Source organism: Pollachius pollachius (assembly GCF_949987615.1).
Source record: "Pollachius pollachius genome assembly, chromosome: 1".
NCBI lineage: Eukaryota > Metazoa > Chordata > Actinopteri > Gadiformes > Gadidae > Pollachius > Pollachius pollachius.
The window spans coordinates 17,874,844-17,902,045 of NC_136934.1; the positions used below are offsets into that span (position 1 = coordinate 17,874,844).

General features: G+C 46.0%; 2 protein-coding genes across 3 annotated transcripts in view; both read left to right on the forward strand.

The window, feature by feature from the left end:
- Positions 1-1,657: 1,657 nt before the first annotated feature.
- rasl10a (RAS-like, family 10, member A) lies at positions 1,658-12,589 on the forward strand (the record flags this gene model as incomplete). The annotated part of the gene is made up of 3 exons (XM_079752242.1): positions 1,658-1,873; positions 8,828-8,952; positions 12,304-12,589. The coding sequence occupies 3 exons, from the start codon at positions 1,658-1,660 to the stop codon at positions 12,587-12,589; spliced, it is 627 nt and encodes a 208-aa protein (XP_079608368.1).
- Positions 12,590-15,285: 2,696 nt separating this feature from the next.
- The window catches only part of osbp2b (oxysterol binding protein 2b), a 42,192-nt gene continuing 30,275 nt past the window's right edge, over positions 15,286-27,202 (forward strand). Inside the window, exons 1-2 of one of the 2 annotated variants that reach the window (XM_079740081.1) lie at positions 15,286-15,449; positions 24,137-24,345. In XM_079740081.1, coding sequence (XP_079596207.1) covers positions 15,292-15,449; positions 24,137-24,345 — 367 coding nt within the window. In that variant the 5' untranslated portion in view covers positions 15,286-15,291. The remainder of the gene's footprint in view (positions 15,450-24,136; positions 24,346-27,202) is intronic. The other variant, XM_079740080.1, reaches the window with a different exon arrangement.

A 27,202-nucleotide genomic window follows, 5' to 3' on the forward strand; every position in this document is an offset into this window, starting at 1 on the left:
CTGTGAGGCCCCTGATGAGGCAGGAGACCTGCTGATTTGGTGAAGGGTTTAAGTGCTCAATGCTTATGATAAATAAATATATTGTTCTATAAATAAGTTGTGTCCTGTAGGCCTTTTCAGCGGCAATCAACAAAATTGTGCCATTTAATATAAAATAAAAGGTGTGACTTTTTAGTCAAAGGGGGTTTCGGTGGTTTGGTGTCCCTAGATGTGGACCTTGACCCCTGCTGACCTTGACCCCTACTCCTTTCATCATACGGCTCTGACCATCCCCGCTTCTGATTGGTCAGTTACCAGCAGCAGTGTGTTATCACGGAACAAACAGGCCGTTGCTATGGACGCTATTTCCAACCGCAATACAATCGTTTTTAAATCAATACAATCATTCGATGTTGACATATTTTGGGTCAAAACAATGAGCTCTCGAGCGTATAATGAGCGGAACGCTGCGGTACATCAGAACGGGGATGTGTTGTTCTCCACTGAAGGAATGTCTTGTCTATCCTAGGGTCCAGCGCATCGTCCATCTTACGAGATGGTTAGTACATCTATCTGTACACGGGGTATTCAACCTCCTGTTCCAAACATGCATGGATAAAAACACCGAGTGGGCAGAATGTGAGACATTGAGTCTGTTTCCCCGCGTTACGTGGAGCTCATATCTTCCAGTCTAATGAAGCCCTTCCATTGGCTGAGAAGGAGAGGGAGCGAGGAGGGGGGGTGAGGCGGGGGTGAGATATCCACATCCGCGCGCATTTTCACGAACGCCGCGTTCGTCTCGAGAGCAGCAGCAGCAGAGCGGAGCTCGGGACTCGACCTCATCCCTTAAAACATCAAAGCAACCGGAGATTATGAAACGGAATTGCGTTCGGATTTTGCGCAGCGATCCCACGTGTTGCGTCTGGTCTGCTCCGCGGTGTGCTGTGCGCGCGACCTCCTCTTCCTCCGCGTGTCCGTCGTGGGCTCGTGGTGGTGCATCCTCCGCTCGTCACTGAGGAGAAGTCCTCCTCCTCACAGAGGCTCCATGGAGACCTGCGGCGGGAGGATCATCTTTCGGGAGAGATGAAAACCGACTTATTTCCGCGCGAGAAAGGTCACCGTGATGGGTGATGACGTCCATGTGGAGACCGCGAGACCGGACCTGGGGCTTCCTCGTGGAGGAGCGGGCGGGATGCTGGGGTCCTGAGCACCAGGAGGTCCTCTCTCTGGACGTAAACCTCAAGAAGTCCGCTCTCTGGACGTGAACCTCAAGAGGTCCGCTATCTGGACGTGAACCTCAAGAGGTCCGCTATCTGGACGTGAACTTCAAGAGGTCCTCTCTCCGGGTGGACTCACGTGCAGCTGGCCTCTGATTGACGGGATGAGTGTTCGCTGTAGGCCTATATGTTAAGAAGAAAGAACATTTATTTTGTCAATTTAACTTTTGTTAAAGTTCCCCTGGTCTCCTCAAAGTAAAACCTCCGACAAGCTGAATAAACTGTTGCTTAAACAACGTTGGCTTGAAAACCTTTAGACGCGCACGCACGCACGCACACACACACACACACACACACACACACACACACACACACACACACACACACACACACACACACACACACACCAGCAGGAGGTTGCGCGCCTTGCCGCTCCATGGTGCTGAGCGCGTGGCCCAGGGATGGTGGAGACGCTCAGCATCGCTGTCATCGGAGCTCCCGGGGTGGGGAAAACTTCCATCATCCGCCAGTTTGTCTACAATGACTTCTCGGAGGTGTACACGCCCACCAGGACGAGGTTCGTGTACCGACCCTCCGTCATACTCAACGGCAACATGTACGAGCTGAAGATCCTGGACGTCCCGCCTATGACTTCCTTCCCGTCCAGCTCCAGTCAGGTAAAAATGTTGAACAGGGACCCTAAAGTCTGGTCCCTGGGTCTACTTTAGTCTCTGTGATCCGAACCCCAGTTAAAAGTGTGCTTGGGCCGTTATGTTTCGATATGTTTCCACCCAGTGTCTGATGCTCCTCCAAAACAATACTCCCGTTTTATTTATTCTTCTATCACAATCAGATGTCTCTGGCTTACTTGTTGCTATGGAGACCTGGGCCTCGGAGCTTACTTTGACGTTTTAAAACTCTCAGTTCCCCTCCCCCATCTCTCTCTCTCTCTCTCTCTCTCTCTCTCTCTCTCTCTCTCTCTCTCTCATGCTTCAGTAGATGTTTCTCCTAGCAGGAGTGTTGATGACAGGTTGCTGTGGTCAAATTCCTGCTGCCTCAACAGGTCTTGGTTTGCTGGATGTTCATCCATTGAATATTACTTTATTGATCCGAAGGAAAACATGTCTTTGACATAAAGTCTGCCACATAAAAATACATTCCAGTGTAGTAACAGACATAAAGCGCTCAAACAATGTGTGCGTTCAAGAACACGCAACACGGCCTCATCACCCTCTTAGGCCCTGAGGGGAGGAGATAAGACGATAGAGGAGGAACAAGTGTTTCTACATCCAGGTTTCTTCCTGCGTTCAGCTGGAGGGTAGCAGGGTCTGTGTGTGTGTGTGTGTGTGTGTGTGTGTGGGGGGGGGGGGGGCGTCAGCGTTCATGTTGGTGTGGAACTGTAGTCCTGTAGTGTCCGTCCGTTCGTCCCCCCCCCCTTGTCCCCCCGTCTGCACTTAAATCACCGCACTAAATAAACACCTTCCAGGCAAAGTGGAGGTTTACTGCATCAACGGATCAAACCGGCCTGCAAAGCTCTGAAGGGTGACTTCTTAAAGGTCAGCAGCTGAGACGGAGCCACACACACACACACACACACACACACACACACACACACACACGCACACACAGGAAGCATCCATCCCTGGATACTTAACCCAGAGGAAGGACAGACAGAGGGATGTGTTGGTCCTGGGGGGCGAGAGTGGGAAGGGGGACTCACTGAACAAGTTGTTAACACCGAGCGTCCACAGGCACAGTGTGAGAGTGATAACTCTCAGCACACACACACACACACACACACACACACACACACACACACACACACTATGCTCTACAGCTGGTCTGGATGAGGTCCACAAAGGGAGATGTAGTGTCTCTACAGGATTTAAACTGCCTTCTTCAGCTAAACGGCTGCTAACCCCATTAAGGGGGAGTGTGTGTGTGTGTCTCTCTATCAAGGGTGTCAGTGATGATGAGCGATGGGTTGCAGGTTCTTCCCCATGTCCACAGGTCAGGGTGCTGCTCCACCCCAATAACAACCCACCAATTCATCCCCTTTCAGTCTGTTTCTGTTATACATTTTCTATCCACTTATATGTATGGTCAGGAGTGAGAACACCCTTTGCGTTTGGCTGCTGGTTTCCACGAGGGGCGGCGTGTGAATGTGTTCCTCCAAGGATGAGTCCAGGATCCTCAGTGAGCGCAGGACGAGTGACGGGCTCTCAGTTCGTCCGATCAGTTTGTGTACTGCCCCTCCTACGTCGAGCGGACCCCGGGGCCTCGGGTCTCTGTGTTCTGAGAGCAGAAAGCAGAGAGAGAGGAGAGACAGTATAGACTATATTCCGACCCTGCTGCACTAGGCCCCCAACTGGGCGGACCCTGCCATCCCCCCCCCCAGCCAGGGTCTCTGATTCTTGACAGAGCCAGGGTGGGCTCTGAGGCAGGGTGGGCTCTGAGGCAGGGCTGGGCTGCAGGCTGGGTGGAGGCTGGTACATAAATACTTCCACTGCAGAGTAAATTAAATGAAAGGTCCTGTGCTCTGCGGGGGGAACACCGGAATTCACTGTAGGTTACGTAGAGTGCAGCGGAATGCAACAGAAGACCAGTGTACCTCAGCAGGGTTTAGACCTTGGTGTGATGTACGTTCCTCAGATCATGTGATGAGAGGTCTGGCTAAACCCTGATGCCTAAGAGTAAAAACAAATGGGACCTCAGCAATATTGAAAGGCGTCAAGGTATTAGAAACACACTGAGTTTCCTCCCGGTGTGAGGGCTGTTGTAAAAACCCTCTCAATTCGGAACGCAGCAAATAGAAACCTCCACTCTGGAAAAGCATTTTGAGCCAGGAGTAGCAGACTTCTTGTAGTTAAATATTTTCCCTTCTAACAACCATGTGCGTTTCAGTCAAAAATAACAAAGAAACGATCATTTACACTTGAACACAAACGGAAACGTTTTCAACTGAAAGGTAATTTTGGGCTCACTTCCCCTTCAAGTGAAAGATATAACGGTCTCAATCCATTTTACCCTCCATGAATCCCATCTTTCCCTGCTGTTCAGCGTTGAGCAACGACCCCATGTTGTCAGAGCTACTGTGGTCGGCTGACCTGACCTGACGAGCAGCACCTTGTCAATCACGCAGGACCAAGGATTGATCAATGGCTTGCCTGCGGACAAAGCAAAGATATTCTTTCCTGTTGTTGATTTTTCTTTCCTGGTCTAGATAGTGCATCACCATGACTCCCTCCCACACAACCTATCCATCTCCCCCTGCTCGCTCTCTCCCTTCCTCTCCCTTCCACTCTGTTCCTCTCCCTTCCTCTCCCTTCAGCTCTGTTCCTCTCCCTTCCTCTCCCTTCCTCTCTGTTCCTCCCCCTTCCTCTCCCTTCCTCTCCTCTTCCCTCCCTTCCTCTCCCTTCCTCCCCCTTCCTCTCTGTTCCTCTCCCCTCCTCTCTGTTCCTCTCTGTTCCTCTCCCTTCCTCTCCGTTCCTCTCCCTTCCTCTCCGTTCCTCTCCCTTCCTCTCTCTTCCTTTCCATTCCTCTCCCTTCCTCTCCCCTCCTCTCTGTTCCTCTCCCTTCCTCCCCCTTCCTCTCTGTTCCTCTCCCTTCCTCTCTCTTCCTCTCGCTTCCTCTCTCTTCCTCTCCCTTCCTCTCCCTTCCTCTCCCTCCTCTCCATTCCTCTCCCTTCCTCTTTCTTCCTCTCCCTTTCTCTCTTCCTTTCCATCCTCTCCTCTCCCTTCCCTTCCCCTCCCTTTCTTCTCTCCCTTCCTCTCTGTTCCTCTCCCTTCCTCTCTGTTCCTCTCCCCTCCTCTCCATTCCTATCCCCTCCTCTCTATTCCTCTCCCCTCCTCTCCATTCCTATCCCCTCCTCTCTGTTCCTCTCCCCTCCTCTCCATTCCTCTCCCCTCCTCTCTGTTCTTCTCCCTTCCTCTACGTTCTGCCTGTCAGTTCTCTTGTGATGAAGCGGTTGTGAACCGCTGTGTGACGTTGAAACCATTTCATGTATCGTTCTGTAGTGTCCGGGGCAAGAATAAGCAGCCTTACCCTAGAAGATATGAACGCTTGGATATTAGTATTCACACACACACACACACTCACACACACACACTTCTATACATAAAAAATATATAATTAGATTACATACATGTTTGTTTGTTTATATGTGAGTGTTTGCATGCCTATATATTTATATATATATAATACCACCCCACCGTAATAATTTAACAGTGTGTCTGTGTGTGTGTGTGTTTCTGTGTGTGCTTGGATTATGTGTGGTGTGGGTGTGTGTGTGGTGCATCATTCAGGAGCTCCTCTGAGACCCCCTGCCCCCATCCACTGATGTTCCCCATCGATAAGTCATCAATACGGGTTTCCATCCCAGGGGGATAATTATCAATACTAACCCTCAGGAGGATGTGTATTCCAGTGTGTGTTAGACACACACACAGCTCTCCCTCTGAACCCATGAGCAGGGCTGATCTTCGTGCTGTACCTTCCACTCGTCCCAGGGTTGATCCTGTGGTATAGGAACGCCCTCTGACTGGGAGGCTGCCTCCGTGATATCGGCCCTAAATCACCCATCAAGGGCCTTTGTTGTCACGGAAACGGGTTGTGATTTCACACTGAAAAATAGACAAGCACGTTTTTTTTTTCTTTTTTCTGTGATGTGTTCAATTGATTGGCGGAGGAGCAAACAGCTGAGGACACGCCTCTCCAGCCCCTCCCCCACGCTGTGACCAGATAAACCGAGCCCTGCTCCTCTCTGAACCCTCTGTTTTTCTTCTCTACGCTCATCGCCTCGGTCGGTCTGTCTATAGCTCCTCTTCCTCAGTAAACACGAGGTAATACCGAGGGCCCATATGAGGACGCTATCTTTTATTTATAGGCTGACGGGGTGTTTGTCTGACTCTGAACACCTTGAGAGGAGGCCAGATGAGGTGCTGCACTGACATTGCGGTCCTGGGGAGGGGCATTAGCTCACAGTATCGTACAGAACCAAGGACTCTAGCTGTGTGTGTGTGTGTGTGTGTGTGTGTGTGTGTGTGTTTGTGTGTGTGTGTGTGTGTGTGTGTGTGTATGTATGTGTGTACCCATATTTGTTCGTGTATCTGTGTTTCCGTGTGTGCGTGTGATGGAATGTTTAAAAGCCCACATCGAGGTTTATTCGCTCCCTAATCAGAACTGACATTCCCCCTACCTTTCTCTGGTAATATGCACATATTTTCAGTGTCTTATTCGCTGTGTTCCCTGCATGTGTTTCCCTCCCTGCTTGACCAACCTTGACGTCTTGCCAACAGTTCCAGAAAATTCTAGAAAATATCTATATATATTTTTTTTCTCCTTATATTATATAAGCCCCCTCCCCCTAAGTATATTACCGAAAGACAACGTTCAAAGTCTTGGATCCTAACTGAGTCTCTGCTTCTATATGAAGCCATCGGGGTCTATGTTTAATCTACTGCGTGCTTTTGTTCCTGTGCTTTCTACTTATTTTAATTAAAGTTCTATGTAAAGTACATACTTTACTCTGAATAGAACTTAAGTCAAAATCAGACTTGCGCCGTGCCGGCTTTCTCAAGAACTCCTTCCCTAATCCTGTATAGTTAGATAGTTATATATATATATTTATATATATAATATAGATCATGGCAGCCCAATTTGGGGCCCGATTAGATTAGATTTGGCCTGCCCCTTGCCCATTGTATAATAAAAAAAACCTTCTCTAGCTGTAAAATTCTACTACCATTACTGATTTAAAAATGATTGTTCAAACCAGTGAAGAATGTGTTTTTGTTTGGTCCTATGTTACTTTGCCTATTTCACAAAGTGTCTTTGTATTTAAATATATAGGCCCAAGGCCTAGTAATGTTCCATGTCTGTCTTCAAATATTTCATAGTGCTCCAATTATTTTTCTTATTTAAAGAAGCCACATTGATGTTCAGTGTGCATCTGTTTATCCCCATACTTATTGTATGGGGCATTCTGGGAATGGAGACTTGCACTTCAGAGGGATCCAGACTTGTAAATATCCAAACTACAGAAGTGAGGCCCCTAAAGACCGCCCCCTACAGGAGGACCACCTCCAGCACGGCGTCTTCTGCATAACATTCTGTTTGGATCGGACTCTGTTCCCTTACACCTCTGCTTCTCTCTTATATTTTACTACACCCTCTTACTAGAGCTGGTGTTTCTCTTCTACTTATTGCATTCTGGTAGCCCCCCCAGCCTGACCCTGCCCCCACCCGTCTTGTTAAACCACTCTGACATTCATTACGTGCTCAAGGTCATATGATGGAGACCAAAGGTCAGAACCTCTTCATGGAGGGAGCACAGTGAGTAGGGCACAGTGTTAACGTTACACGAATAGCAGCATGCTGCGCTGTTCAAAACACATCATGATAATAAACAATCAAGCTCCGTCTCGCCTCCTAAGGGTTAAGGTTGTTTTGTGTGTGTGTTGGTATCGATGTGTGTTTGTGTGTGTGGGGGGATTACATTCTGTTTGCTTGTCTCTGTGTGTATTGCTTACTAGATTGTGTGTGTGTGTGTGTGTGCGTGTGTGTTTGTGTGTGTGTGTATGTGTGTGTGTGTGAGTGAGAGAGAGAGAGAGAGAGAGAGAGAGTGTGTATGTGTGTGAGTGTACATGTGAAACACTGAAACACTTGACTGCATAAAGACTAAAGCCAAGGCTTTAGGTTTCTGTTGAAGTGTTATTATGGATTGCAATCACTCATGGGCTGTTGGTATCTGTGGCGATGTAGAGCAGGACTCTTGCATAATGTAAGCAGAGCAGTGTCCGTGTTTTATGGGTTCATACACACCTCACTCTCTGCCAACTCAAACACTTCTCTCGAGAGGCTGAGAAGTTCCACGGAGTGACAGATGAGTCTATAGTCGTTTTTACACTGCCAAATATGCCCGCCTTAAACCCGCCTTTTTCCCAGGCATGGTCTGTGCGCCTACACTGACGAGGTTATATACCGGCTTGATTTTGCACCCTAATTTACCCTCTCGAACCATGCACATTTTGGGGGGTTTATTTTCATGTAAATGCGGTTAGACAGCATTGCGGTACCAGGGGCGGGACGTGGATAGAGGTGTTCCTGCGTTGTCTCTAGCCCACAACAGACACAACGCAGCGACATCAACATGAGTAGTTCTAACATGAGAGACGGTGAAATCCACGAGCGGCTGAGCATCATGGGAGAACAGGTGATGCAGTCGCATTTAACGAAGGCAGAGAAACATTGTGCGATCTACGAGAAAGCAGCAGAGGAACTTTCCTTACGAGGCTTTTGGCGGGATAAAAAACATGTGGTCAGCAAAATAAAGAATATTTTGGCGTTTTGCACTTGTAAATAGTTAATCGCGTTTCTAGCCTACACTCAGATGTCCTCTACTCATTCTTGCATGCGAGTCACCTGCTCGAGTGAACCAAGAAAGCCTGCTCGTTGACAAGGCGGAATATACTGGCAGTGTAAAAATGCCTTATTGCGGCGCAGGCTTTAAGATATATCTATCTTTTTCTTCTAAACACTCCATGTAGAGGTCACATGAGCCGTGCGTTAGCAGGGCCATGTGCCTGGGTGGTGAGGTCATCAGTGATGGTTGTTTCCGTTGCTCCCTGTAGGAGTGGCTGGACCTGCGGTGCCGAGGCGTCCGGAACGCCAACGCCTACATCCTGGTCTACGACATCTGCTGCGTGGACAGCTTTGAGTACGTCAAGATGATCCGGCAGCAGATCGTGGAGAACAGGTACACCGCCACAGGGACTTCTGCTCCCCGTCCTCCATCTTCCTCTGTGTGTGTGGGTGTGTATGTTAATAACATCAGCTCCACATACACCCCACCATTTAACCAGCGACCTCTCCGACGTCTCTGATTACAGTTGAGACAGAGTAGATCGGGTCTGTCCCCCATGCTGACAATGTAATGAGGGGACATTTTGATCGATGCTTTGATGAACGTCACACACACCTGATATGTCTGGTCATGTGGTGCAGGGAGAAGAACAGGAAGAGGAAGAAGGCTCTTCTCCTCGTTAGACATGGAGAAGGCGCTTCTCATAGTTGTACATGGAGAAGGCTCTTCTCATAGTTGTACATGGAGAAGGCTCTTCTCATAGGTAAACATGGAGAAGCCCCTTTTCATAGGTAAACATGGAGAAGGCTCTTCTCATAGTTAATCAGGGAAAAGGCTCTTCTCATAGTGGAGAAGGCTGTTCTCATAGTTATACATGAAGAAGGCTTGTCTCATTCTTAAACATGGAGAAGGCTCCACTAATAGTTAAACAGGGAGAAGGATCTTCTCATAGGTAAACATGGAGAAGGCTCTTCTCATAGGTAAACATGGAGAAGGCCCTTCTCATTGTTAAACATGGCCACCCCACCTGCATACATTAGCATACTGATCCAGTGTTAATAAACAGAGTCTACTTCATCCATCGCAAAGGCCTCTCTTGAGGTATGATTCCCATCATTATGCAGGAACAACCACAGATCACCAGGGGGCTCTGGGAGATTCTGAAGCCATGTCCTACGTCACAAACAGAATGTGTGTGTGTTTGAGGTGGGGGGGGGGGCTAGGTGAAGGCTTTGTGGAAATGAAAATGGTTGTGGTGTGTGATCACTGTAGGACACAACACAGAGGTGACACTTAAGGATGAATTGATGGAAGGAGGAATGGAGCAGGAAGGGATTGCAGGGGGAAGGCGTTATTATGGGGTTTAGTTTGAGGATTGATGACCTGCATGTTGAAGCGTAATGAGGGTCATGAACACGGGTTCACTAGACAAGGTGAATATTTATGTATGGAGGTCAATGATAAATGGGAATATAAACAGAGGCATAGGTGGCATTATGCAGACAAGAAGAGGGCGGAATCTATAGGTACATGCCTGACCGATAATCTGATTAACCAAAAGGGTTTCACTTCTTTCCTTCCTTGGATGGTATGTGTGGCTGACACACACACACACACACACACAAACATTGAACTGTACTGGAGGGCCAATAGATTTGTGTCAAGTGTGTCACAAATACATTTCAGAAAGAAACAGTATTTATGTTTGACGTTGAATCACCTTTTTCATATACTTAATCTATAGTTATATATCTAATATATATCTAATATATATTATAATATATTTACATTGGTGTATAATAATACTCGGGGGATAGTACAAGTCATCCCCAGGCAGCATGTTGACATTACCTTTGGATTTGCTTACCGTAGATTAGCTTAGCCAACTACATCTTACAACATAGCTAAGAAGTAGTGCTTTTCGGGTAAAATGTTATGACAGATGTAAAAATAACTATTATTTGTGCATCTGATTCTAACTAGTCACGAGCATAGTGATATAGAAGAGAAAATGGTGAAGGAAGAAAGAATGGTGATATTCAGTAATGCCTTTAAGTTTGGAAAAGGATAAAGAAGTTTGTTAGGACAGGCTAGTCATCTGAGAAAAGCTTTCTTTGGTTACGCTGATGAATATGATGAATATAGAGGCGGTAATTGATTTGGCAGTAATGAATACAGAAAAGCCTTTGGTTACATAAAATAACTAAACATGTCATTCTTTCTGCTTGTGTAGCTTTAGGCGTTGAAAAACAGACACCCATAATAATTGCTCATCCTTTAAATTGAAAGAAGCCCCGAGGATTTAATCAGTTCAAACGTGCTGCTGAAAACCATTAGGTTAGTGTCCCCTTAACACTCAACGACAAAGGGCTAGTCTGCTGTTTTAAACGCTCTGTCAGCTGGAACACTGCAAACCACGGCCAGAATCAATCAACAGAACCCATCAGCGGCTGTTCTGGACTGGGCTGATGATGCACTTTATGAGAGGAACACACTGCCCAAACTCCACTGTATGTCATGGAGATGCCAATAGAGACCAAACACATACTGTTGTGCAGCAGAAATTGATGTAACGTTTCCCTCATCTCATGAACAGATGGGCCATGTCCTTTTTGTAATCAACATGATAAGAAAAGTATGCCGTTGAAAATCCAAAATAATAACCGATAATCACAAGCCAAAGACCTGCTGAAGTGGTCTCATCTGCAGCTGGGCAGGTGTCTCTAACATGCTGACGCGACTCAGTGGTTCAGACATCTGGTCTGCTCAGGACAAAGGAAAACCACCCGTAACACACTACACCCACAGTATACACACACACACACACACACACACACAACACACCATACACACACACACTAGAAACCACACTTCACACACTACAACACACAATCAAAAAACATACGTCACACACAACAGACACCCACACACACACACAGTAAAGCCAAACGTCTTACACTACACACACACACACAGTAAAAGCTACACGTTACACACTACTACACACACACAGTAAAAAAAAAACACGTCACACACCACACACACAGTAAAGCCTGTGCCCCATGCACCTGCGCCAGGTTCCCTTGCTCTGGGCTCAGTAGGTCACGAGGACCAATCCCTGCACGGCGTGTTGCACTTGTTAATTAAAACACTTCTATTTATAGTCTTCTACGCTACAGCTGTGTTTAGAACCTGGGACCCGCGTGCACAGGCAGACACACGTGCACAGGCACGCACACGTGCACAGGCACACACACGGGAACAGGCAGGCACACGTGCACGTGTAAGATATTGAGTGCAATGCCGCGATGATGATACAAAGTGTGCTCCAGGCTCCAGTGTGTTGACAGCGCTGTGCTGACGATGAGGTTACCATGTTGCCGCTCACAGGAGCGGACGGTGGGACGCTGCAGTCCAACTCCACATTTTTAGACTGCAAAGTTAAGAAGAGGACGCACTGTAAATAGTTCAGAATGCATGACTCACTTTATTACTATCTTCTGTCGTTATTCCTCACCTCTCCCTATTTTGTTCCTCATTCCCTCCTCTCCCTCTCACTTTTTTTCCATCACTCCTTTCATAACCATTCTCTCCTCCACTTCACCAACTCCCACTTCTTACCACCACCTCCCCCTCCTCACTTCCTCTCCTCCTCAACACATCCATCTCCTCCTCCCCCCCACCTCCTCCTCTCTACCTCCTCTCTGGTCCTCCCCCCCCCCCCCCCCCCCCCCCCCCACTCAGGGAGGGCAGCAGCAGCAGCAGCAGCAGTAGCGAGGTCCCTATCCTGGTGGTGGGCAGCAAGCGGGACCTCCAGAGGCAGCGCTTCACCCCGCGCCGCGCCGTCTCCGTGCTGGTGAAGAAGACGTGGAAGTGTGGCTACGTGGAGTGCTCGGCCAAGTTTAACTGGCACGTGGTGCTGCTGTTCAAAGAGCTGCTTGGCAGCGCCGTGGCCCGCGGCATGCGGCAGAACCACACCTCCATCCGCCTGCAGGGGGCGCTGCAGAGGAACCGCTGCTCGCTCATGTGACGCCCACGCGAGGCAACTCCTCCAAACTCCTCCTCCTCTACCCTCGCTTCCTCACCAGCTCCCTGCTCCCTGATCCAGCTCCTCCTCTGGAGCAGAGGTAATGCTCGGGTCGGAGCAGACATCGGGGTAGTGAACCCGGGAGTTTCCTACTTTAACAAACCCTTTTCTCTTTCCTAATGGGGTTAAAAGACCGTAAGACATCAAAGACCCAATGTGGGAAATTCTGATTCTGCCAAATATTCTCATGGAAGAGATAGAAGAGAGATGGCCGGATGATCCTTCCTGAACACCTCCGTAACATTTTTCCCATTATCAGCCAGTGACTGCGTTCCAGGCAGATACCGCTATGCTTCCAAGCATCTCCCACTGCACCAGGTCCACGTTTGAATGTTTGGTCGGATTATATGTTTTTGAGCAAGGAAGAAGCAGCAATATTATTAAGTCTTCCGTTCCAAATGCATTTGTCAGTAGTTCAGTCGGGTCGACCAGACTGACTTCAGCCTAACCTACACGTGTCTCTCTAGCAGTGTTGGGAGGGAGAGGTCCACACAATACATGGAGGGAAGGTACCAGGAGACACCACATGAATGGATGGACCAGGAGACACCACCACATAGGGGGATGGACCAGGAGACACCACCACATGGAGGGATGGACCAGGAGACACCACCACATGGATAGATGGACCAGGAGACACCACCACATAGGGGGATGGACCAGGAGACACCACCACATGGAGGGATGAACCAGGAGACACCACCACATAGGGGGATGGACCAGGAGACACCACCACATGGAGGGATGGACCAGGAGACACCACATAGGGGGATGGACCAGGAGACACCACCACATGGGGGGATGGACCAAGAGACACCACCACATAGGGGGATGGACCAGGAGACACCACATGGGGGGATGGACCAGGAGACACCATATAGAGGGATGGACCAGGAGACACCACATGGGGGGATGGACCAGGAGACACCACCACATGGGGGGATGGACCAGGAGACACCACCACATAGGGGGATGGACCAGGAGACACCACCACATGGAGGGATGGACCAGGAGACACCACATGGAGGGATGGACCAGGAGACACCACCACATGGAGGGATGGACCAGGAGACACCACATGGAGGGATGGACCAGGAGACACCACATGGCGGGATGGACCAGGAGACACCACCACATGGATAGAGATAACACATGATCCGGAGCTCAGATGTTGTGCTGTTGTTCAGTTAAGACTTTCTGACTGAAATAAGAGTAGAACTAGATAGAGTGGATGCTGTCATTTGTCGATTTTAGCTTATCAAACACTTTGCTGTCAGCCTGGAGACACCATCCATCCCCTGGTCCAACACTCTGCTGTCAGCCTGGAGACACCTTCTATCCCCTGGTCCAACACTCTGCTGTCAGCCTGGAGACACCATCTATCCCCTGGTCCAACACTCTGCTGTCAGCCTGGAGATACCATCTATCCCCTGATCCATCCCCTCTGCGTCTCATGACCTCGCCCCTCCATCGAGGCGAGTAGCAGCGGGGTATGACTCCCCATTGGATGAGAGAGAAGGCTCACTCCTGTACATAAGACCCGTAGGATCCTTGATTTGCATGCTTAGAGCCGACGGGTCAGGGTCAAAGTGCACTGATGAAGACGTGTTGTTGTTTCATTTACTAATACATGTTTGGAGATGTTATACATGAATGGTGTGGTTGTGATGAAAACCGGGCACGTAAGAGCAGATTTCAGTCAAAACAGAAACATGACTGTGTTATCTAGCAACAAAAGAAGAGATATGTAGCAGAGATAAAAACAGAGGGCAACCACGTGTAGCATGAGGTGTCAGTGTTTTGACCGTGTGAAAGTCTTCAAATATAAAAGGGCTACCGTTTTTTTAACTAATAAATTAATAGTATTTATTTTTACTGTGTTAGTACTGTGCTGGTATTTTTTCCTTGACAATTTGTTTATTAAAAGCCTTTTAACATAATCACTCATAAGTCATGTGCAATTCCTTTTCCTTTTTGACAAACTCCATATTTTCGACAATGACGCCACCTTGTGGCCGTTAATTGAGTCAAATAAAAGGGTCAAAAGACCTATTTATGAGTATATATATTTATATATATATATATATATATATATATATATATATATATATATATATATATATATATATATATATATATATATATATATATATATACACACTCATAAATATATATATATATATATTTATATCCGATATATGTGTGTGTGGAACTATTTATGAGTCTGTGTGTGTGTGTAGACCTATGTATAAAAGTGTATTTGGGGGTGTGCCCTTGTATGCGACCGTGTGAGTGAGCCATTCAAAGAGCCATCCCAATACATCGTCGCGGATGTCACCGTTTCCACAGTTACATGTCAGAATCCCGAGCCACGTCACATGTCAAATGTTTAGGATTTTTTTTGTGATAACAACGTCACGTGGTACTAGTCGGATCCTCTGCAGTCCGCATCAGCAAAGTGTCTTGGCATCGTTTCTCCTTCTTCCCCCGGTGTCCATTCCACTGTCATGTGAAAGCGTCCGATGTGAGTTCCGCCCGGACCGCACCTTCCTCCGTCACAGCCCTTCGATGTGGAGGACCTACTGCTGTGAAGGTACAGACCTCCTCTCCTCCGTGGATCCAGAGCGTCCGGCGGGCGGCGGAGGATGAGCGACCAGGGGAAGGGCTCGGCATCCACCTCTGCCGCGGCCCCGGCTCCCGGGTCGGACACCTACAAAGGATGGCTTTTTAAATGGACCAACTACCTGAAGGGCTACCAGCGGCGGTGGTTCGTCCTGAGCAACGGGCTGCTGTCCTACTACAGGTACGCTATCCACAGCCATAACCGTTATGCCGGCTTTGCCACGATAAACGCCGGACGCGGCGAGCGGTGTTGTGTAGTACAGCTGCTGGCTCATCTGGCTCCCGGCTATCTCCCCGGTTAGCTCGCTAGGCTAGTTGTCAAAGCAAAGGCAGAGGGAGTTATGGTGGATCAGAGCGATTAATACATCGTAATTTCAGGACAACGGTACTTTAGGAAAATGCACATGATTTTCAGATCCAATAAAATTCTTACTTGACAATTGACAAAACCTATTGTGATGTCAACAGAAGTGAAATGAAAGTAGCACAACTATAGTAGCTAGCTCCTCCTACAATAAGGTAAAGCCATAGTAGCTAGCTCCTCCTTAAACTTAGGTGAAGCCATAGTAGCTCCTCCTTAAACTTAGGTGAAGCCATAGTAGCTCCTCCTTAAACTAAGGTGAAGCCATAGTAGCTCCTCCTAATGCTAAGGTTAATCCATAGCAGCTCCTCCTTAAACTATGGTGAATCCATAGTAGCTCCTCCTTAAACTAAGGTGAATCCATAGTAGCTCCTCCTTAAACTAAGGTGAATCCATAGTAGCTAGCTCCTCCTCCAACTAAGGTGAAGCCATAGTAGCTAACTCCTCCTACTACTAATTAAGTGAATCCATAGTAGTTAGCTCCTCCTACTAATTAAGTGAATCCATAGTAGCTAGCTCCTCCTACTACTTAGGTGAAGCCATAGTAGCTAGCTCCTCCTACTACTTAGGTGAAGCCATAGGAACCATTCATACAGAATTATTCTGTAATAATTAGAAAACATAAGATTGGTAATCGTTTTTATGAATGCAAATAGTTTAATTTAAGCAGGCACTTCAGAAGCCATTATACTTTAATGCTATTTGTTATCCAGTATATTGCGAAATAATTCCTGACATAGAAGGTGGGTCAAAGGAGAGGCAATACGTTTTATTGTACTGTAACTAATATAATCTCCAAGTAAGTAATGTTTGCCACCTTTTTCTCCACTGGCTCACACAATTGCCACCTGTGAGACAGGTAGACATTGGCTGACCTCTTACCACCTGTGGCTGAGGTGCTTCCTGCAAAGGGTGTTTCCATGAGCACAGTGTAACCTTATAGGGTAACCCTTTCATTAGCTGGATCAACGCTGTGTTAGTCAGAGAGTATTGATATTCGTTATCATAGCAAATGTTTACTATAGGCAAACACGTCACTACCTCCTGGTTCACAGATGGATCACTGCATACACCACAAGGACCTGGTTGTTCTCTCAATAACAAAGACTCCGTTGCATCAGTTGGAAGTGGAGCACAGAGCTCCCCCCCCCTCCATCTTCCCGGCCGGAGAGTGAAAGGAAAGCCGCCTGTTGCTTCTACCGTCTATTAATAGTCCATTCTGTTGTAAGGTGACTGCTGTCCCAGATGTAAAGGTAGCCCATTGACATCTGAGCCTGGAGCCAGTGGAGCCGGTGGAGCGTGGCTGTTCCCACAAAGGAGAGCTGACTAATGTCCCCACTGCTCCCGCCACTGGTGTCTGCAGGCCGTCCTGCTCCACGGCTGTGTGCCGCGTTACTTCTCTGTTGACCTATATCTGCTGCACTTCAGAAAGAAGAAAGATAAAGGGACTTGAGTTGACAATGTCCAGACTCTCGAAAGATGCTTCTAAGATTATAACAAAGATGAAAGTTTCTACTGATAATAATTTCATGAATGGTGACAGCAGGATCTCCTCTCCTCTAAACCTTTAAACTGTCAGGAGGAACTGTTCATGTACGGGTCATGTAGGTCCATATCAGGTTTTAGTGTGGTTGTCTAGTGTGTGTTGCTCTTCATTTATTATGCTATGAATACAATAGTAAAATGACAACAAACAACACGTGAATGCCGTTGCCTTTCCCCCTTTAACGCTCTGTACAAACGCTTTGAAATAATGCTCTTTTAGCAGCTGAATACAAACAGAATACATTTACAGACTCAATAGCTGATAGTACATTAATAATTCAATTTCTACAGTTTCTAATACATCAGGTAGGCTTATGTCCAAATAACGACTATAACTAACAGAAAATATGTTATTTGGATCATTAACATCACTGCACTACTGAACGATGTGTGATAATGATAACAAGTCATCTGTCACACCAGACTTCTGATCGCTCATTAGCAAATTAAAGTCATTAATTAAACCCTCACCAACTGGCAGTATACCCAGTTACATCAGAGAGTCTCTCCAGGGTCTGGCCACTAAGTGTTTGTCCAAAAGGTCAGGGGGATGTGGGCTGTGATCCCTGGGCCGTGAAGCGGGCCGCGGGGTATAGCAGCAGGACTCCTCATTCAGCAGTTAAAAGGTAATGGGTTTACAGAGAGCCAGCGCTGCACTTGGTCCGCTTCCCCCAATGACTGCTGTTAAAGGGCTGGCAGATGATTCACTTTATCTTTTAAAAAATAAAATAATCAATGGAATCACATTAATTCAAAAGGCATATTTTTGCAGACAAATGTTTGATAATCCAAATTAATTGTGAGAAGATCTGCTTTTTAATTCCCACAGAATAAGGACTTAAAAGCTTTTGTGCTTTGTAGTCACACTCTAAACTCGAATGTTCTAAATACCATATATGTTATACAGAATATGTCTACGAACCTCATTTGACAGATTTTATTCAATTGGGCAATTATGTTGAATAAATTCCTCCACAACGCCTGGCACTACTGCCAGAACTTGTAATGTATCCTCGTCTGGAACCCTTCCTATCCCACTAAATCACCGAGCTCCAGTGAATGGGAGTCCTATTGGAAAGCCTCCGCCCGCCACACAATTTAATTTAACAAATGGACTTTTCCTCAAAAGTGGAATGCCCTCTGAATCTTGTCTTACCTCTCAAAGGAAAGCCCATTGGTTAGTGGGATAGATTACAGGGCATTAAGGCCTTATGTTCTATAACAGCGGTCTTTACAACATATTAATAGTAGTAGTAATAATAGTAGTAATAGTAGTAATAAAGTTAGAAATGTCTGGCTTTCATTAATTAAATAAATGTTTATTGTATTTTTCTCTGCCCGCTAGCGTGTATGCTAACTGGATAGCATCACACAGTGCTCTGCAGTGGTTAAGCCCACGTACAATTAGCACTTCTATGCTAGCACTCTGTGTGGCCAGGTGTTAAGATCAAGCTAGTTAATAAGGCACTTCCTCAACTCTGCATCTTATACAATCCAGGGAGAAATGGTCAAGACATATTCATGATTTACATTGAACATCATCACCCAAGTCCCTTACCAATATGTAGGTAACCATTTAGAAGTGTGCATACCCAGACTCATCCATCCTTCATGTTAAAGCTCAACAATCACTACGGTACCTGAAGGTAATCACGGTACCTGAAGGTAATCACGGTACCTGAAGGTAATCAAGGTACCTGAAGCTACCTGGGCGTAACCATGTGGACGGTCCTCCCAGGTCCACACAGCGTGACATCTGATTAACCAGAGCAGTAGATCGAAGAGAAGCTTAGAAAGTTAAATTGTAGAAAGTTAACCCCCCCCCAACCCCCGCCTCAGTATTACTGGGTCACTCGGTGTGCGTGCACGTGTGTGTGCACGTGTGTCTGTCTTGGTGGGTTGGGCGGTTATTCAAGGTGACTGTGAGCTGTGAGGTGAGAGAATTTGTTTCAGTGCAATCAATATCTTATAGATATCGTATCTTTGCTTTGGACTGCTTGTCTCCTTTGGGTTTTTCATCTCTCTCTCTCTCTTTCTCTCTCTCTCTCTCTCTCTCTCTCTCTCTCTCTCTTATTTTCTTTCTCTCTTTCACTCCCTTTCTTGCTCTCTCTATCTCACACTTGCTCCATTCTAAGCTTGCAAACTAAGCTTGTACTTTACCTGTCCCCTAGACATGACTTGTTTCATCTTTTTTGTGCAGGTATCATCTTTCTGCTTGCTACTGTGTGTTTGTGTTCCTACATTAGTGTCACTCTGTGTCTCACGCTCTCTCACTCTCTCACTCTGAGTCTCTCTGTCACCCTCTGTCTCTGTGCTCTCTGTTGATGGGCTCTTGTTGTTGTTGTTTTTGTTGTTGTTGTTTTGTCATTACATGCTCCAGCTCGGTGGATTTGTGTTTTATGAGGATGTGTGCGCAGGGAAGCAACAGGTAAATTGATGGAATATTATTGGCTGGCTTAGCACACTGCTTGCAGGATCCCTCGTCTTCATCATCCTCGTGCTCCCAGGGCTGGGAGAGGTATAGCACGGACACCTGTATCGTTTATAGGGTGAAACCTCATGTCATCATATATCAGCATTATGGCCCGCCTCTCCCTATGGAAGAACCAACACAATAGTTTTTTTTACAATATTATCAATGCAAACACAATAACTGCTCAAGTTGTTGGACTGGCCCATATGGCAAATTGTATTCTCATTGTTTTTGTGTCAATTGTATTATTTTATAGAGTATGTTGAAAGTGTTACAAACTATTCAAACTATAATAAACTATACTGATGTTTTCCCTCAAAACGCTCTGTAGCTATAGAGCCATTCATTGCATTTATTCGAGCAAAACTGCTGATTGAATCTGATCCTACAGTATTATAAATACATGAGGACATTGTAAAGCCATCGGCTACTGGTGCAGAGAGATGAATGAGCCACCGCCCAGCCCTGATGTCACGGCCCAATGCTGCTGCTCCATGCATGGCCCTGGTGGTGTGCTGCCCTGCATGGCTGGGAGAGCAGCACACAATGCAATGGAAACAAGGGGTTTAACATGTCTGCTGAAGATCAGCTCGAAGTAATGTATAGTCCAGTGGTCAGGAGCCGTTGATAGCCACAAGCCCCATGTGGAACCAGACTGTGCCTGACAACAAATGATCCGGGAACCGAGTGAAACACACATAATGTAGACATAATATAACAGCTGATGAGTTGAAGGCTGAAAGCCACAATGACAAGTAATCAATTCAGTAAAAAAATAGGAATTATTTGTCTATGATGTACTATATTGACCCAGGGTCTAGACTAGATATCTGGCTTTAAAGTGTTACATGGGTAGCTAGACTAGTAGTCTTACATATGAGCACCAGATCCCCCTCATGTAGAACAGAAGCTGATTAATTGAATAAAATCAGCTAGAATATTTATGAAACGAATAAAACTGCTGAGCTATATCCTTACAGTCCATATCTAAAATCTGCATATATTTCATATTGAAGCATGAGGGTTGAAACAATGCCCATGCTGTCATAGTGTGAGGCCTCTGAGAACGAGTGATGAACCATGATGATAAGGGGTTCAGGGGTACCGAATGCGTTAGAAGGGCGATGTGGTCAGGGAGGGACCCGCTGAGGGCAGCATGGAGGACTAGAGGAACTGAGGTAGACTGAGATACACCATCCAGCCTCTTCGTACGTAAGCCATTAGGTTAGCTTGGGAAAATGATGACGTCACACAGTATGAGTCATTATGGTTACATTTAGCTGTTATGAATGTTGTATGTGGTCAAATCAACTTTGTTCTTTTTGTTAAGCGTTAAACATGAACCAGTCTCAGGGCTTCACAGGCCACATCCCTGGACGTTAGAATAATCTATTCATTATGGTCCCTAAAGTAACTCAGGTCGGTGTCACAGAATGCATGTAATTAAAACAAATTGTATGTTCTAATGTGCTTGTACACACTGTTTGAAATAGACTGAGGGATAAGCAACCTTCAACCAACCCTCTCTCTCTCTCTCTCTCTCTCTCTCTCTCTCTCTCTCTCTCTCTCTCTCTCTCTCTCTCTCTCTATTTCGAACCTCTCTCACGCTGGCCTGTTTCTGTTCCAGCTGCTCTCCATTGTCTGGTTTGTTGGCTGTGGGGCGTAGCAGCAGACAATGGCCTTGTTATCTGCAGCTAGCTGCTAGATAACAGTTAATTTTATTTTATTTATTTATTGGTGTATTTCAGGGACATTGCACACTAATCAACAGTCAAACTGAAAGTGAGCCAGAGTTAGCCTAAGAGGCCAGTTTACATCTGTTGCCCCCTGTCAGATGTTGCAACTAGCCGCTGGGTAACAGTTAGCCTTGTTGGGCCATGGAGGAACGTTCTTACTACACACATACCACACATTGAGCCCACAGATACCTTATAGAGCAGAGTACGAGTCAACTGAAGGACATTACAAGTTTGGGGAAGAATAGGCAGCACCAGAGCTCTATGTTGCTATTACCAAAGTCTAATGCTGTGATCCTGTGGAGACCACTGGGCTTGGTTTGATTATTGTTAGACTTTTGTCATGACATACACACTATGACATACACATTTTCTCAGGCTTGGAGGCAGTGTGTAATGGTTTCTTTGTTTGTTATAGGCCTACATTTCCAAGCAAAACAGGATATTAGGGCAGGCCAAAATGTAGCAGTATTGTGATTTAATCAGTCAGTATTTGATTGCAATGGTAGTAAGAGTAGTATAGTGGTGTGGTTTATTGAGTCAAGGCTGGAAGAAAAAAAACAAATCTGTATGGGAGTGTCAGTGACATGCTTGATTATCTCCCTAGCAACACCGCCTTTAGAAAATCTTCCTACTAACCAAAGTATACAAAAGACCATATTTAACCTAAGGATTTTGCATTGCAATTGACCTGTTGCTAAGTCACATCCCCCGTCGTTACCATTACGAACTCGGACAAACAAACCAGACTAGATAACAAAGACATGGAAAAATGTCAGCTGACAGTATATCAAAGCAAGTTTTGGAGAAGTTTTGGGCGAAAAATGATTTAATTTCTTTCTGAAGCAATCGAAAGGGACAACATTACGCTACAGAGGGGTATATTCAAAACTTTAAAATACATACAGCAGGTGACAAGCTTGAATTCAGTTGGTGTTCTGGCCTGCCACACAGTCTGATCCACATTACACACTTTTTCTTGTGCCGTTGTGGCTTGGAAAAAATGAATGGATGAAATATACCCCATTCTGCAGCCTCTTGGGATACCGACTGTTTGTGTTACATGCACCCCAAGCACATCATTTGACCATATTTCTTTAAGCAACATAAATCCACCCGCCCCTCATTGGTCCAACATGGCGTGTTTGTAACAGTGTGATATTGGAGCATGTCTCGGTCACTTTCATTACATCAGGTCCTACCGTCCTCTGTAGCTGGGGCAGACACTGAACTGTCTTCACACTTTTCACGCACCTCTGGTTTGGGTTTACTATTTGTCACATATTAGTTGCATGTATATGTGTACAAATATACAATCCTTTATACGTGGAAGCAAATCTAGTTTTTGTGGGTTGGGACCACTACCCTGATTGGTTCGTCGTTCATAGATCTGCTGGCCTCAGCAAGCTCCCAGAAATCGATGAACAGACCGGTTTGTGAGTTTGTTGACATCAGCAAATCCTTCTTTAATGCTAGCCAAATTTAACCTTGTATCAGAGAGCACAGCACACAAACATAAAAGACAATGGTTTGTATGTGTAATACGATGAATTCCTGTGACTCGGTTGAATAGTTACACTGAAACCACGGTTTTCCATGTCAGGGTCAGGGTAGGTCTACGGTTCACTGTTGGATAAAACCTCTAAATTATTAAATAGTAAAAGAGACTTGTATCGAGTCCTGACTCAGTTAGATTCGGTTTACTGTTGGTTTGAGGCTCATACCCGCCTCCTGGGATTCAAGAGGAAATCACAAAATACATCAGATTGTAAATTCTGGGGAAACAATATTTGTGTGATTTTGTTTGCATACTCTGAAAGACATAGGTATTTTGTCAAGTCAACAGTTTTGCTCAGATGAAAGTATTGCTCAATAGTCATTTCAAGGCATTGAGTAAAAATGCAGAGGGATTTGGATAGGGATTTTGTCTGGAGGAGGCCTGGGATTCGTAGTCGCTGTCGTGCAGTCGACAAAGGCGACAATAGGGGTTATATATATTAAATACGGTTATAACTGGTTATAACTGGAGGAGGATTATAACTGGTTATAACTAGTTATAACTCAATGAGGGTTATAACTGGCTATAAGTGGATATGACGGGTTATAACTAGAGGCGGGTTATAACTGGAGGAGGGTTATAACTGGTTTTAACTGGAGGAGGGTTATAACTGGTTATAACTTGAGGAGGGTTATAACTGGAGGAGGGTTATAACTGGTTTTGACTGGAGGAGGGTTATAACTGGTTATAACTGGAGGAGGGTTATAACTGGAGAAGGGTTATCATATGAGGCGGTGTATTACTGCAGTAGAACTTAAATGCCAGTCTCTCTTGGGATTGGGACTGAAAAAGACCTTGCAAAAGAGACTGGTAGAAGCAGGCTAATAGCGTGCAAGTGTAGGTGCATTATGACCATTTAGTCTGCTCACATTTTAAATAACTGATTCCTGATCTGCAAAGATGACATGCAGCAGCCAACCTATCGGTAGCATGTATCAATAATGGACAAGTCGTATTTATTTGTTTTAGGAGCATAAATCCGCGATCATAATGTTGCAAAATGAGTCAACCAGACGTGGCGTGGAGCGGACCTCCAGCTGTAACCCACCATGGAGCCCAGCTGTTTCTATGAAACATACTCTGCTTGTCCTGCTTGTTCATGGATGGGAGGTTTATCCTGACTCCTAAATCAAGAGCCGCCACGCAGCAGCCCAGCCATACGTGTGTTTAAAACACGCCCTACTGCGTTTTGCAGGACGCAGGCGGAGATGGCGCACACGTGTCGCGGGACCATCAACCTGGCCACGGCGCACATCGACACGGAGGACGCCTGCAACATCGTGCTGAGCAGCGGGGGGCGCACGTACCACCTGAAGGCCAGCACGGAGGTGGAGCGCCAGAGATGGGTCACGGCCCTAGAGCTGGCCAAGGCTAAAGCCATCCGCATGATGAACGACCAGTCAGGTAATGGAGTCTGGAAGTCTGTTTAGTCTGTCGTTGGAGAACATGTCTGCCTGTGCTCTCATGCCTGTGACCTCATTGCACATGGAGGGCATGTGCAATGAGGTCTCTTAGGTGGGTGTAGAAGATGTGTTAACTCTGTATTTGATGAACGTGTTCTGGTTCAGACTGATGTGTTAACTGTACATCATACTGGTGTACTTTTGTAGATATTTAACCTGAGGTCTCTCCCAGCCCATGGGCCTACACGTTGTGAACAGGAGCGGGCTCTAGAAGAACTATTTATATTTCTTCGATGGTCTTCAGTTTGAACTCAGTTTACTATATTTAGACTGAGAGTAATTGCATTTGTATGAAGCAAGAGTGGAGCGACCATTTCCTCATCCAAACTATCTGAATGGTTGTTTTCTGGAATGTGTGTGCATTCAGTACATGACTTTCCTCCATGTAAGTGTTTGTTTTTTTTAGCTCATAGGAGCTATAGATCACATTCTGAAGGCTCGTTTCAAGCCAAAAGGCTCTGTGGTCGCTGTGTAGGAACCAGGGTGAACACAGGACAATAAATCTCAATTTCATGACCAGTGTAGAGGTTTAGATATTGATTTCACAATATCTATCCGCTCTATTGAGGACTACTGCCTCCCCTTCTGCTCACCCACACACATCAGTATGCTTTATATACCCCAGATCCCACGTCTGTTTTTAATTATTTTGATTATTAAGCGTCAATCCCAGCGTGGCGGAATAGTTTCAATACATTCCTTTCATTGTGTGAACAAGATGGGTGTAGTACCTTCTCTCATAAACAGTACATCTGGTCCCTTTTTTCTTTCCTAGCTGGCCATGTCGGACCGTCTAATTGGCCACTTGGCCAGTCAGCCAGGGGCCTTACATGGCCAGTCAGCCAGTCAGCCAGTCAGCCAGGGGCCTTACATGGCCAGTCAGCCAGTCAGCCAGTCAGTCAGGGGCCTGCCAGGGCCAGTGGGGCCAGTGATTCTGAGCCCTCTGGAATGCACAATAATGTTGTAACAGTGTTGTTGATCCATCCCTATTGGCCATAGCAGAGAGAGCCGTGTCTTTTCATTTCAAAACAGGTTTAAATGCCATGAGATGTAGGCTCTTGTTGTTCACACTTTACATTGGGCTCTACCTACACTTGTGCTGGATATATCTTATCTTCTTTCCCATAGTTTGATGAAGAGATAAGACATTCACTTTACATTGGGCTCTACCTTCGCTTATGTTGGATATGTCTTACCTTCTTTCCAATATCTTGATAAAGAGATAGGACATGCATTGTGAGACCAACACAAGCTCCAGGTTCCCTTTCCTCTATGAAGGTACTGTATATTTAGACCATATCAAATAGTTTATCCCTGAGCAAGGCAGCAGCTAACCCCACCAACTAAATGGGCTGGTTGTAACTTTACAAATCCGTTGGTGTGTGTGTGTGTTTGAATGATGTGTGGCATTGTGAATGAATGAATACTTATGTCTAATTCATCCTATCTTCATCCACCCTTACAGGGTTTACAGTTTTCTCTTTCATCACTCGTTCCTCTTATCTCTTTCACAGGCCTCCCGTTGACATGTTCAGACTGACAGACTCAGACTCTGAATAACCTATCCCCGTTCTTTATTTGATTAACATGTTCTGGTTCAGACTGATCGTTCTCTATTTGATTAACATGTTCTGGTTCAGACTGATCGATTCCGTTCTGTGTTTGATTAATATGTCCTGGTTCAGACTGATCCATCCCTGTTCTGTATCTGATTAACATGTTCTGGTTCAGACTGATCGTTCTCTATTTGATTAACGTGTTCTGGTTCAGACTGATCGATCCCATTCATGTCCTGGTTCTGATCCCCGCTCTGTATTTATATAAAACTAAAACAAATAGCCACTAAAGCCAGGCATGACTACAGGGATCACTGCTGTTTTAACTGGTAAGGTGGCTTGATGAATGCTTACTTTGCTTCACATGGACAGCAGGTGGCAGTGTGTCCCTGTGTCCAGTCGCATCCTTATGAAACCTCTGTGAAATGCCATCTCTATAGTATTTTAGTCATGCATAAAAAGGAATGATTTTAAGGTAATTGTGGAATCTGGATCTGATACATTTCCATGTTTCCATCCTTCAAAATGCTTATCCTTTAAATATAATATGGCCATTGAGGAAATAGATTGTTGCGTCTTCTTTGTGATTCTGAGGGCTAACGGTTAACTTATCCTAAGGATTAATTCATTGTAATGGAGCCTTTAAAGTGGTATTTGTGTGTTGTGGTATTACATAAAGAGCCCTGCCCTGTATATCGGTATCCCACAGTCTGCTGGGTGCTATTGGGTCGTGCACTCACTGATGATGTCAATCTGGGAGAATCCCAAATAATTGTAAATCTGAGCACAGAGTCTGATTGTGATTGATTAGGGTTCCTGTTTGCTTAGGCTTTTTTTTTTCAACTACTCTCCACATCTGTCCTCCACGTCCGTCCGTCCGTCCGTCCCCCCCCCCCCCCCCCGTCCCCTGTCCTCCCCCCCTCATCTTCTCTTGTCTACTGTCTCACTCCCACCCACATTCACTCAATTGCAATCCCTCCTCTCTCCCTCTCTCTCACTTGCTCACTCTCTCTCCCCCCCTCTCTCTCCCCTATCTCCCTCCACCAGTCAAAGCGTTCACGTCGCTTCTGGTCCAGTGGTGTTTCAGTTGTGAATGGATGACCTTCTTTCGGTTGCTCCAACTTAATCTGCGTGTCTTTGAGTGTTATGCTTCTCAATCACTTGGTCTGCTGGAGCGAGGAAGAAAAATCTCTAGAGTGACCAGTCTTCTCTCATGAGTGTAAGTACATGTTTATTTTGTAT